The sequence below is a fragment of the Phoenix dactylifera genome, chromosome 12, assembly GCF_009389715.1.
Source record: "Phoenix dactylifera cultivar Barhee BC4 chromosome 12, palm_55x_up_171113_PBpolish2nd_filt_p, whole genome shotgun sequence".
Lineage (NCBI taxonomy): Eukaryota > Viridiplantae > Streptophyta > Magnoliopsida > Arecales > Arecaceae > Phoenix > Phoenix dactylifera.
In genome coordinates this window covers 12044236-12056149 of record NC_052403.1, presented here as the reverse complement: position 1 = coordinate 12056149, position 11914 = coordinate 12044236, and the positions used below count along the sequence as shown (strand labels likewise).

The 11914-nt window shown below is 39.0% G+C and overlaps 1 protein-coding gene across 1 annotated transcript; it reads right to left on the bottom strand.

The window, feature by feature from the left end:
* Nucleotides 1-795: 795 nt before the first annotated feature.
* On the bottom strand, nucleotides 796-3778 carry LOC103696584 (ubiquitin-40S ribosomal protein S27a-like). Its single transcript, XM_008778255.3, has 2 exons — nucleotides 3199-3778; nucleotides 796-1237 (listed from the first exon to the last, which is right to left on the bottom strand). Exons 1-2 carry the CDS (start codon nucleotides 3663-3665, stop codon nucleotides 1216-1218), a joined length of 489 nt encoding a protein of 162 aa, XP_008776477.1. The 5' UTR covers nucleotides 3666-3778; the 3' UTR covers nucleotides 796-1215.
* Between the last annotated feature and the right edge of the window lie 8136 nt (nucleotides 3779-11914).

Sequence of the window (11914 nt, the reverse complement as noted above, 5' to 3'; positions counted from 1 at the left end):
GCACTGCCAAATGCTAATATTGCTTCGGCTGGGTACTTGGCGTCTCTATTCACTTGGAAGTGCACCAGGCCCTTAGGAAACACAAACATGTCTCCAGTTCAAAGAACCTGAGGGAAAACGTGTGCTGTTGGAATCAATAAGCCCAACCTCAAGCCACCCTTCCACAGCAAAACAAGAGCTCAATACAGCGAGGATGGGTGTGTGGTGCATTGACACTCCCATTACACTGTTGTAGGACTGCATATGAGACACTGCCTGGTAAGCACCATCACCATGTACAGTGCATGTCTCGGTAAGCTCAACAGAGATTGCCCGAGCCCTTTGAAGGTGAAGAAGTTGGCATCTAGGATGACTCGATTTGGGACTATGAAATCCAATGTGATATCAGAGTCCCCAGCATCTATGCTGATGAGGGTGGCTAGAATGGTGAACACTAGGCATGCATTGGAAGCCATATGTTTGGATAGGATGATGAGTGATTGGTGATGGTGACTGGCTTCACCTATGGTAGGCTGGCAGATTTAGACATGGAAGCAAACTACGGCAGCATGCAAAGGTCAATACACTTTTTGGTCTTTCACAAATTAGTGCTTGGCTTGGCCTACCAAAATCATATGAGGACGGAATAGTTGACTGCTAAGGTATGTGTAATAGATGAGGATGGCCATGTGATCTTGCTTGTAGCATTGGACTTGCTCGATCAAACAATCACCACTTGCCACCTAGACAATCCTGCACTCTTACATTTCACTTCAGCATGAAAATTGACTATTAAGTGCAACCATGAAACAGATAAACATTAAACAAGAACATGCCTATTAGTCCTGGTACGGAACGCAACTCATGAGTCAAATGAGCAACTTTACATTTACACAGCACAACAAATTTGTATCAAACAACTTAGCATCATCATGCATCAATACTAGTTATTTTACAATAATAAGAAGAAAAAAACCTTAAGCTTGCAAAAGATTCCAGACTCACAGTGCTCCGTGCTACTTGCATCAAAAAATCAAGCTTCTCAATGAGCTCCCATCCAATTCAAATCAAGCTAGCCTAACAGGAAGACAAGTACAAGGCCCCCTAAGGGCCTAAAAAAGTTTCTTTTTCTGCATCAGACAAAATGTACATTTTGCTATCAAATGGATGCCCAAGGCCACTTAATTAGACAAGGGCACGATAGCTAAGCACCACATTGCTCAAATTTCATTCTGTTTATGACCAACTTAACTGCCACCTGCCACCCGAATCAACAATAAAATGTTTGTAAAGTTGACTCAAGCCCATCGATATACATGCAAAGAAAATTTCAATTCATCTCCAAAAACTTGAATGATGAAATAGTATAAATTTTAATTAGATGTAAAGAAAAGGTAAAAATTGAAGTTACAACCAAGGTACATTCAACAAGTTTTCCAAATTCAATGGCATAGGAGCTACGCAAATGGCTAGCTCATATTAGTAACAAGATAATATCAGCATATGCTAGATGAAAATGATGCTTGACAAAGTGGAAAAAAAAAAAAAAACAGGTCCAAAACCAAACGGACACAGTGAGAGAGAGAGTCACTCTGATTAAATAAGTTAGAAGACTGTAGATTGCCATAAATAATCAATATCAAAAAAATAATAGATTGTGTAATATGAAATATTGTGATAACTCGTGCATATACATCTTTGCATTTGCAAAAGTTCTGAACATAGTCATGTAAAAGACTAAATTGCAAATCAAGAAATTTAGCAAAAACAAAAATTATTCCAAACACAAAAATCTAGTTGGTAGAAAAACATTGGAACTCAGTCATGACTCATGAGCAGTTCTTGCTTGTTAACATGCTATAAAACAAAAGTAGAACCTTACGATACAGTAATAAACTATAAAGCTTACATATTATGAATACATAAACAACAGCATAAAGGTCGAAATTTCACAACCACTCCAACAAAAATAAACATAGTGGAACAAACTTGTATAAAGAACATTACTTTTGGAATTAATTCATCAAGGCATGAGCAAAAATAAAGGATCCATACCAAATTACACTACTAACCAGATTCTATATGGCCACTGCCATTCTAAGAAAGAGCTTATAAATTCTCAGAGTTTATATCGTACCAAGAACCAATCCACCATAGCCATCCATGTTATGATGGATAAATTCATAAAAACAAACAAAAACAGGAACCTAATTCATCATCCTCCCACTTAATAGCCATTTGACAAAACCAGATTCTACAATGCCACTGCCATTCAAAGAAAGAGTTTGTAAACACCGTCATCCACAAAGTAGACATTCTCAGAGTTTATATCACTATCAAGAACCAATCCACCGTAGCCATCCATGTTATGGACAAATTCATAAAAACAAACAAAAACAGGAACCTAATTAACCATCCTCCCACTTAATAACCATTTGACAAAACCAGATTCAACAATGCCACTATCATTCACAGAAAAAGCTTACAAAGACTGTCATCCACAAAGCAGACATTATCAGAGTTTATATGATATCAAGAACCAATCCACCGTAGCCATCCATGTTATGATAGACATCTATAAAAACAAACAAAAACAGAAACCTAATTCACCATCCTCCCACTCAATAACCATTAGACAAACCAGCACCATCAAAGAATATCAAAGAAAGCACATTCCAAACCAGCGTCAATTATCCATGAACCAAGCATTTCAAGTAACCATGGCACATCAAAAACAAAGATTCTCATAACCATTCCACTTCGCATAAATAAGCCAAGATTTATTTTAAAAAATAAAAACCAGCCCGCAGATTCTTTCTCACTGGTCTGCCGATCTATAACATTTAACAAAACCAATAGAAATCCAAAATCCCTGACATCAAACATTCTCCAATAGCTAACCAGATTTCACATCACTGCAACTGTTTAAAAGTACTGAGTAATCAATTAACCAAGCAACCATATGAATTAAAAACCAAATCTTTTCATAACCATCCATATTTCATAAATGACAAAATCCATCAAATATTAAAAAACCAAGTCAGAAACCCGACCCTAAGGCTTTTAACCAACCAATATAAAGCCAAAATCCCTAATACCACATAAAACCTAAAAAGGAAACGACTTTTCACCGCCCCTCTGCACAATATCCCATCTTTCCTCTCCCTATGGATAGAAAGGAAGATTGAGATGAGATGGAGAGAAGCCTAGCTCACTTACTCGCCTCCGGCTTTCTGGTAGACATAGGTCAGGCCGCACTTGCCGCAGTAGTGGCGATCGAAGTGATTGGCCATGAAGGTCCCGGCGCCGCACTCGACGTTGGGGCACTCCTTCCTGAGGCGGGTGACCTTGCCGGAGTCGTCCACTTTGTAGAACTGGAGCACGGCAAGCTTGACCTTCTTCTTCTTGTGCTTGATTTTCTTTGGCTTGGTGTATGTCTTCTTCTTGCGTTTCTTGGCGCCGCCGCGGAGGCGGAGGACGAGATGGAGGGTGGACTCCTTCTGTATGTTGTAGTCAGCGAGGGTCCGGCCGTCCTCGAGCTGCTTTCCGGCGAAGATGAGGCGCTGCTGGTCCGGAGGGATGCCCTCCTTGTCCTGGATCTTGGTCTTGACATTGTCGATGGTGTCGGAAGACTCCACCTCAAGGGTGATAGTCTTCCCCGTGAGGGTCTTCACGAAGATCTGCATGGTGACGGCGGCGCGGCGGGGGAAGCGGCGGATATGGTTAGGGTTCAGGCAAAGACGGCAGAAGCGGGCGCGGTGTATGGAGGGAGGGGATTCGGGAGCTGGGTTAGGGTTTCTTTTTGGAGAGGATTTATAGCGGAATGGCTCGTGGTGGGGCGTATCGCGGGTTCAGGTTGATCTTGACCGTCCATCTTTCTAGGGAGGTCCGTATATTAACCGCCAAAATGATGCGGGCTTATGGTCACCGGTGGCCCACGGCCTTGTAACGTTGTGTAATGCCGGCCCACACCATAAAAAATAAATTAAATATTACATCAATATTTTAGGTAAATTGTTCTTTCTAAGACTAATACTTATCAGGCTTACCATTAGAAAATTTAATTAAAAAAAAGGGGGAGAAAAGAACACTGGCGCTAGAATCATAGTTCATCATTAAAAAAAAAAGGGCGCACTAGTGGTAAAATTGGTTCATCATCCTCCCATTCGACATACCAATTTGGTATGAATATAGTATAATATATCCGATACGCATCGATACCAACTAATACAGCATATCATATTCATGACAATATTTTCTAAATCATTAAATTTTTCATAAAGTTTTAAAATTTTAAAATTATTATTTATTGATAAAATAACTAAAAATTATTTAAAACTTGTAAATTTTGCTTAGAAAATATTTCTTGTTCAATAAATACACATATTCATGGTACAAATTGAGGGGCAGTGTTTGTAATCCATTTGACATGACTAGATATAATAAGCTTTTATTTTAATTTTACAATTTTATTATTTTGATAATTAATTTTTTTAAAATTTTCATAGATCCTCTCCAATTACTTTTTAATATACATGGTTAGCCCCTGGCTCGGTCTAATGCATTGACTGCCTACTCTAGATTTTTTTGGCATATATGATTTTCTTCATCCCAGCTCTCGTTCATCTTTACTCATCGTAGTGAATTTTTGCTGCATATCTAGACATACCAAGTACTATTGACCACCAGTTGTAATTGTATGGGACTTGCTAAACCACTATAATAAGCATAAGCTACATGCCAGAGGTCAAATAAAAGATTTAAACATATATATATGCAAAAAGAAAAGGTTATGAATTAGTAATAATAAAATAGAGATAACATACAAAAATGATGAGTATCTAAGTCCTACACCATTTTTGTTATTTTCAATAGCAAGAGCCAGAGAAAATTGAATTGGAAATAATTTATAAATATAATTAAGTATAAATAGTAAAATGAATATGGTGTCCATCCTTGCTTTAGCCATAACAATAGTTCATAAAGTCTTAAAATTGTTTTATTTTGCATCATGAGTAGGCACGCTGTTTTTGCATTCTGTGTCAAATGTGTGGTCCTTAAGCATGTCTTTTGCTTGATTGCTGAATGTTACTTTTTTTTCTGAAGAAAAAAAGAGGTTATGGGACTAATTCAATATTTTACCAATGTTCATAAAGGACCTTCTCTGGTATTTTTGGTGAAATAATTAAGGTTGTTGGTCACAAAAAATTGTTACAATTAGTGATGAAAAAAGAAATGGTCATTAAAGACAAATATTTGCAATGATTTTTTTGGTGACAAAAGTATGAAAAATTATTAGTAAATAACTCAAAAATGAAGAGGTGATAAAGAATTAGTGAACAGCAATTAACTTTTATGAGGATTGATTTTCATTACTAACAATATTTTTTTGTGACGAGTGTTTGCTCATCACAAAAATCTTATACAATTAGTGGCGGAGGATAAATGCTCCCTAAAAGCAAACTTAAAAATAAGGTTTTTGGTGACAAAAGATTAAGAAATGGTTGGCAAATAGCCTTAAAAGAATGAATTGATAAGGAATTAATAACCATTTTTTTTTTTTTAATGACGATTCGCCTTTGCCACTCAAAACTTTTTTTTGTGATGAATTGTTAATGGTCACTAAAACTCCACTTTCTTTTTTGGTAAGGGGGTGTGAGAAGGCTATTGGTGACGGCTATGATTCGATTTTTTTTGTATAATTAAAATTTAAATCTAGTTCATAATTATAACGATAAAACATAAAAACTGCATCTACACATCCACAAGCAAACCAAATATAAATATCAACTCAATATCATGACTGTTGTGGTTCAAATTTGGCCCGAGGGTGACCACGCCGGAAGAGTCGAGGGAGCTGCTGAAGTGAGGAGGAAGAGGATAAGAGCCACCTCCCGTGCGACAGTGTACCTGCACAAAGTTTCACCTGTGCTTTCGGTGAAGGCCCTCCGACGATCAAGTTAGAGTGGTGCTCAGTTGGTCCAGCCAAAAGTTCTTTAGGCGTTACCTGATGAGATTATTTATAGTCTCGGTAGTGGCACCCAGGTAGAGGAGGTATGGCCCGCTTCCATCATGAGTGGAGATGGCACTGATAGTCAACTTTAAAGACCACGCAATAGTACGTATCTAGTAGGATAGTGATTACGGGTATCGATCCATAGAGATTGGGGTACCGTTGTTTTTCTTTTTAAAAATATTTGAAAAAGAAAATTTGTGAAGACTATTAAACTAAGCAATTTAATAAGAAATGCAATTAAAATGATATCAGTTTGGGAGAAACCTAGGGCAAGAAATTCACCACTAACATTGGAACAAGGTTTAATTGTATTTTTAATTTATTCTTGGATTAACATGCAAATTGGCTAAAAGCCTAATAAGCATTCAAAGAAAATCTCACAAAAGTAATTTAGGAACATCCATCTTCAGTTGGCATGAAATGTCTACCCTAAACTAATGTGGCAGAACACTACATCTTTCCTATGCATGGGTGATCTTCTATTAACTTAGTGATCATGAAGAACAGTTGTATAAACGTCATACTTAAAATCACAGAAATTAAACATGAAATAAAAGAAGATATTCATTAAAAACAATAAATTCATACAACTCCAAGAATATAAAATTAAAAATATAAAACCCTTGTCCCTTTGTTAGAGCTGCATCCGGCCCTAGTGAAGAGCTTAGGCTTCCATGCAGTGGTGGACGACAGCAGCAGCACAACAGTGAGCTCCCATCACGACTATCTCCTTCCTTTCTCTGTCTTCTCCCTGCACTGGATTCGATGGGAACTCTCTTAGCATTTCATCTCTTCTTTTCTTCTTCTTTTTTTTCCGTGGGAATTTCTTCCCACAATACCCCAAACTATTCTCTCCTTTTTACTTCGGTGGGAACTCCTGAGAAGAGATGGTTCGCAAGGAAGAGAAGTCTCTTCCTTTTATAGGCTGGAATCTCCCCCTCTCTCCTCCTCTGTGGCTGATCCGAATGGGAGGATAAGCTCGTGGAGGCTTCATCTCTTCCACGGATGATGGGAGATGATCCGGAAGGAAATCTTGGATCGCGGACGGTTGCTATATTCCAAATGTAAGGGAGACGGGTTGCTCTGTTCGTTGCTGTGAGAGCTAGATCAATGCATAGGTCTAATCCGCACGCGGTTGGGAGGGAGCTAGGATGCGAAATGAACGGCTGAAGCTGGGAGATTCGGAGATGAGGATGAGGCTGAATCACGGAAGAAAAGGAAGTCATGAAGTTGAAAGTATCTCGGCTGAGAGGAGATGCTCGGGAAGGAGGAGATACGCATAACAGGGGAGCTGGAATGTTGCTCACGGCTGAGAGCCAACCCCCTTAGGCTCTAGCAAGGTCCATGTAGCGAGTTTTCGGCCAATGACTCCTGATCCAGTTGGCTCAAGGCATTAGGTGAAACACCCCTCGGGCTTAATTACTCGAACCAGACTACGCCACGAGGTTAGACTTGTCATCTCCTCATTTTTTTTATTTTTTTTAATTTTTTTTTAAAAAAATAGAGAAGGTAAACTGAACCATATAATGTGACTGCAAATGACTATAGGTCAACCAAGGTCGGAACATAAAGCACTTAGATGATCTAGTCGGGGTATTCAACCTCTATCTTTATGTGAAAACCAAATTAAGAACCTTATAGTACGAACAAGGATACTCGTACTTCTTTTACAGATATGGCTTAATAAAAATGCATTAAACAAATGTGAACTCCTGAGGCCTTCCTATAATCATTAAATACATGTGCGGGGATCTAATAATAGGTCTCTGATCAGTCATAGTATGCATGTATTCCTTGCCTTAATAGTTGCACAAACTCAATATGAAAATATATGTGCATTTGCTTAGAAAGAATGCAAAAATATTTTTTTTTTTTTTGCAAAATACTTCCCTCCCCCCAACTGAAACATTGCATTGTCCTCAATGTAATAGATACAAGAAATATTTATATGAGAGACAGTAGAGAAAATAATATTGGAGAGAAGGGAAATACCTTGAGCTGTTGATATCCAGAAAATAAGACCTACAAAACTAGAAAAAAAATAATTCTAACTAATATACACATACCTTTGCCTTCATATTCAGTCATAAGAAGGCTCCTCCAAGGAAAAGGAGTCCTCTTCATCTGCAAAATTCTCAAGAAAAGGTTTTAACCTATGTCCATTTACCTTAAAAATTTTACCATCCCGTGGATTCTCAATCTCAACTGCCCCATGTGGAAAAATAGTTTTTATAATGTAAGGACCTGTCCATCTCGATCGCAACTTACCAGGAAACAGATGTAAGCGGGAATCATATAAAAGAACCTTTTGCAAAGGTTCAAAAGATTTTTTTAAAATTGATTTATCATGTAAGATCTTCATTCGTTCTTTGCAAATTTTAGCATTGTCATAAGCATCTCTGCGAATCTCATTAAGCTCGTTCAATTGCAATTTTCTAGCTAGACCGGCATCATGTAAATCACAATTCAATTTTCTAATTGCCCAATACGATTTATGTTCTATTTCTACAGGCAGATGACACGCTTTTTCATAGACTAGCCGGTAGGGACACATGCCAAGAATGGTTTTGTATGCAGTACGATAGGCCCATAATGCATCTGATAGTTTCAAGGACCAATCTTTTCGTGATGGGTTCACCGTTTTCTCTAAAATACGCTTGATCTCCCTATTGGCTAACTCTACCTGTCCACTGGTTTGCGGATGATATGGGGTAGCAACTCTATGGGTGACACTATACTTTTTCAATAAGGTTTCGAAAGACTTATTACAAAAGTGTTTTCCACCGTCACTAATTATGATCTTAGGCATCCCAAATCGTGAAAAAATATTTTCTTTTAAAAACTTCAGGACAGGTTTGTGATCATTGGTCCTACAAGCGACAGCTTCTACCCATTTGGACACATACTCGACACCAACTAAAATGTATTCATATCCAAAAGACGGTGGGAATGGGTCCATAAAATCGATGCCCCAACAATCGAAAATTTCGATAATAGTAATAGGTTGAAGAGGCATCATCTGCCTACGAGTTAGACTTCCAATATGTTGACATGGATCACATGTCCTGCAGAACTCGTGGGCATCTTTGAACATAGTGGGCCAATAGAAACCACATTGCAAAACTTTTGCAACAGTTTTCTTAGAGGCAAAATGTCCACCGCAAGCATCAGTGTGGCAGAAAGAAAGTACGCTTTGTATGTCATGATCCGGTATGCATCGTCTAAAGATTTGATCATTGCAATATTTAAACAAATAGGGTTCGTCATAGTAATAATTCTTTACTTTGCGCAAGAAAATTTTTCTATCTGTGACCCCCAATGCTCTGGAATCCGGTTTGTAGCAAGAAAATTTACAATGTCAGCGTACCATGGTGTTAGATGTATGCCCTAGAAGCCAATTTGGCTGACACATTGTTGATTCTAGGGACATAATTTTGTACTTGACTATTTATTATTGAATAAATAAAAGGCATCTTTATCATTCATATTGTTTATGTGTCTATGAATCGTCCAAGAAATTAATAAGATGATGATACATATTCTCAAGAGTTGAGAATTTGAGCCATGTATCATTGGTGATTAATTTCTAAATGCTCCTGATCAAAGGATCATCACGAGGACGGTGATCGATCCGATCAGTGCACAGATCACTCTCCTTCTGGATGGACGAGACTTGAGTCCACAGTGTAGGGACACTGAAGTGATAGTGCAGGTGCTTGTTAGAGAACAAGGGTACTGAGCGTGACCAATACAAGAAGTCACTTGGATGTCTATCCACTCGTCAGTGACTTGCTTGATGTTGCAGTAGTGTGACTGGTCCTTTGACCTGCGGTGCTTCGGCTACTCACAGTGAGGTTATTGTAGTTTGACTGCACACATACATGGTCTCTAGCCATATGGGTCCATGCAGTGTAGATTGGCTGCAGTAAGTTCACTGTAGGAGTAGGGTATGCACCTATATGGAATCTATCGACCTTGATAGATAAGGAGAGATCCTATGTGATTTATAAGACTGAGTTCGTAAGACCTCGGCCGGGGCAGTATACACAGTGGAGAAAGAGTTTTTCACTATCGAACTCGAGTCAAATAAATCTTGACATATGACAGACGATGGGGTTTGACGAGTTGTCCATGACCTCCGTCCTGTAGGGATCCACGATAGTAGGACTGTATCACATGTTAACTGCACCTAGAGGTTCATCATTCCATTCTGCTGGGTAGCCACTACATGCTGCTAGGTGTCACTGGTGGATGGTGGGACTTATAGGGATTATCTTGATGATCGATAAACCCTAATGAGTTGAGTTGGAATCGTTCCAACCCATTGAAAGGAGTTTTCAATGATATAGTGATAGAGATCACAATATATCTCACTACCAGTCAGAATAGAACCTATGGGGTCACACACACTAGAAGTATTGACCGATCCGATGGTTGAAATCGTGATTAGGAATCACAAGAAATCAATTTGATTGATAAGAAGTTGAAGAAGAAACAAAGGGAATTAATTAATTAGACTTAAACACAAATCCTACTTCGGGAGGGATTCCTAGAGTCCTAATTGGATTAGGGCTGGGAATCCTAGTTGGAATAGGACTGGAATTCCTACTTGGAATAGGATTCCTACAATCCTAATGAGATTAGGAATTTTGAATTAAAATTGGATTCCTACTTGGAGTAGGATTCCTAGGAATCCTAATTGGATTAGGACTTCGGATTCAAATCTAATCCTAATTGGATTAGGACTAAATACATCCTAATATGGATTAGGGTTTCTTAAGTCACAATTAATTATTAATCTAATGAATCAATAAGACTCCTAATTGGATTAGGATTGAAGAGTTCAATTGAGTCAAAATTGATTCAAGTTCTAATTGGATTAGGACTTACCTAGATTGGATCCATTGGTTCACCCTTGGGCTAAACCTAATAGGATTAGGGCTTGACCACATTAGGGCAATGCAAACCCTAATGTGGACTAGGGTTTACCAAGAGGGAGGGGCGCAAGCCCCTCCCCCTTGATCCATTGGTGCGGCACAAGAGAGGGGGCCGGCGCCCCCTCTTTGGAAAGATGTCTAGGGTTCCTACTTAGTAGGAACCCTAGATGGCTATAAAAGGAGGTGTGAGGCCGGCGCCCTAAGCATAGAAGAACTCCTCCTTCTCCTTGCCGTGAGCCTCCCTCTCCTCTCTTCTTGTGATCAGCCGCAAGCAAGGAAGACCAAGGCCAAAGGTTGGCGGCATCCTCTTCCTCCCTTCTTCCTTCCAACGCAGGGAAAAGAAAGAAGGCTGCGTGGGGATTCTTCTTCTTCCTCTTCTTCAACCTTCTTCTTCCTCCTCTCAAGCACTTTCAAGAGTTGAAAGAAAGAGAAGAGATCAGCCATCAAAGGAGTCTTTGCAAGGGAGCTAGCACCCCGGGAAGACAAGAAAGCTTTGATCGGTTCTCTACTTCGTGTGGATACCCGTAGAGGCCGGACGTTTGAACGGCTTCAAGCGAACCCTCTCCCATAACCACGAATTCAGATTCGCGGTGATCGTCTACCCGCGCAAGGTGAAGATTTGATCTTCCTATTGTTTTTAAAGCTTTAATTCTTACCTAATTACGAAAGGTCTCGAAACAAGCGTTCATGCGATGAACGTCGAACCCGTGTATGCCGATTCCGCTGCCATCTGAAAAATTTTTGAAATATCAGCGGCATGGGCGGGTTCCCAACAGTGGTATCAGAGCCTAGGCTTCGTAGATTAAGGTAAGAATTAAATATCTAAAGGCATATTAGATCTGAAAATTAAATGATCATGCATGCTGAAAAATTCTGCATGCAGATTTTTTCAGGGGTGCTGATTTTTTACATGCTGATTTTTATGTGATAAAAAGATGATTCTAATTGCATTGTTAATGGGATTACAAAGTTTAGAATCATG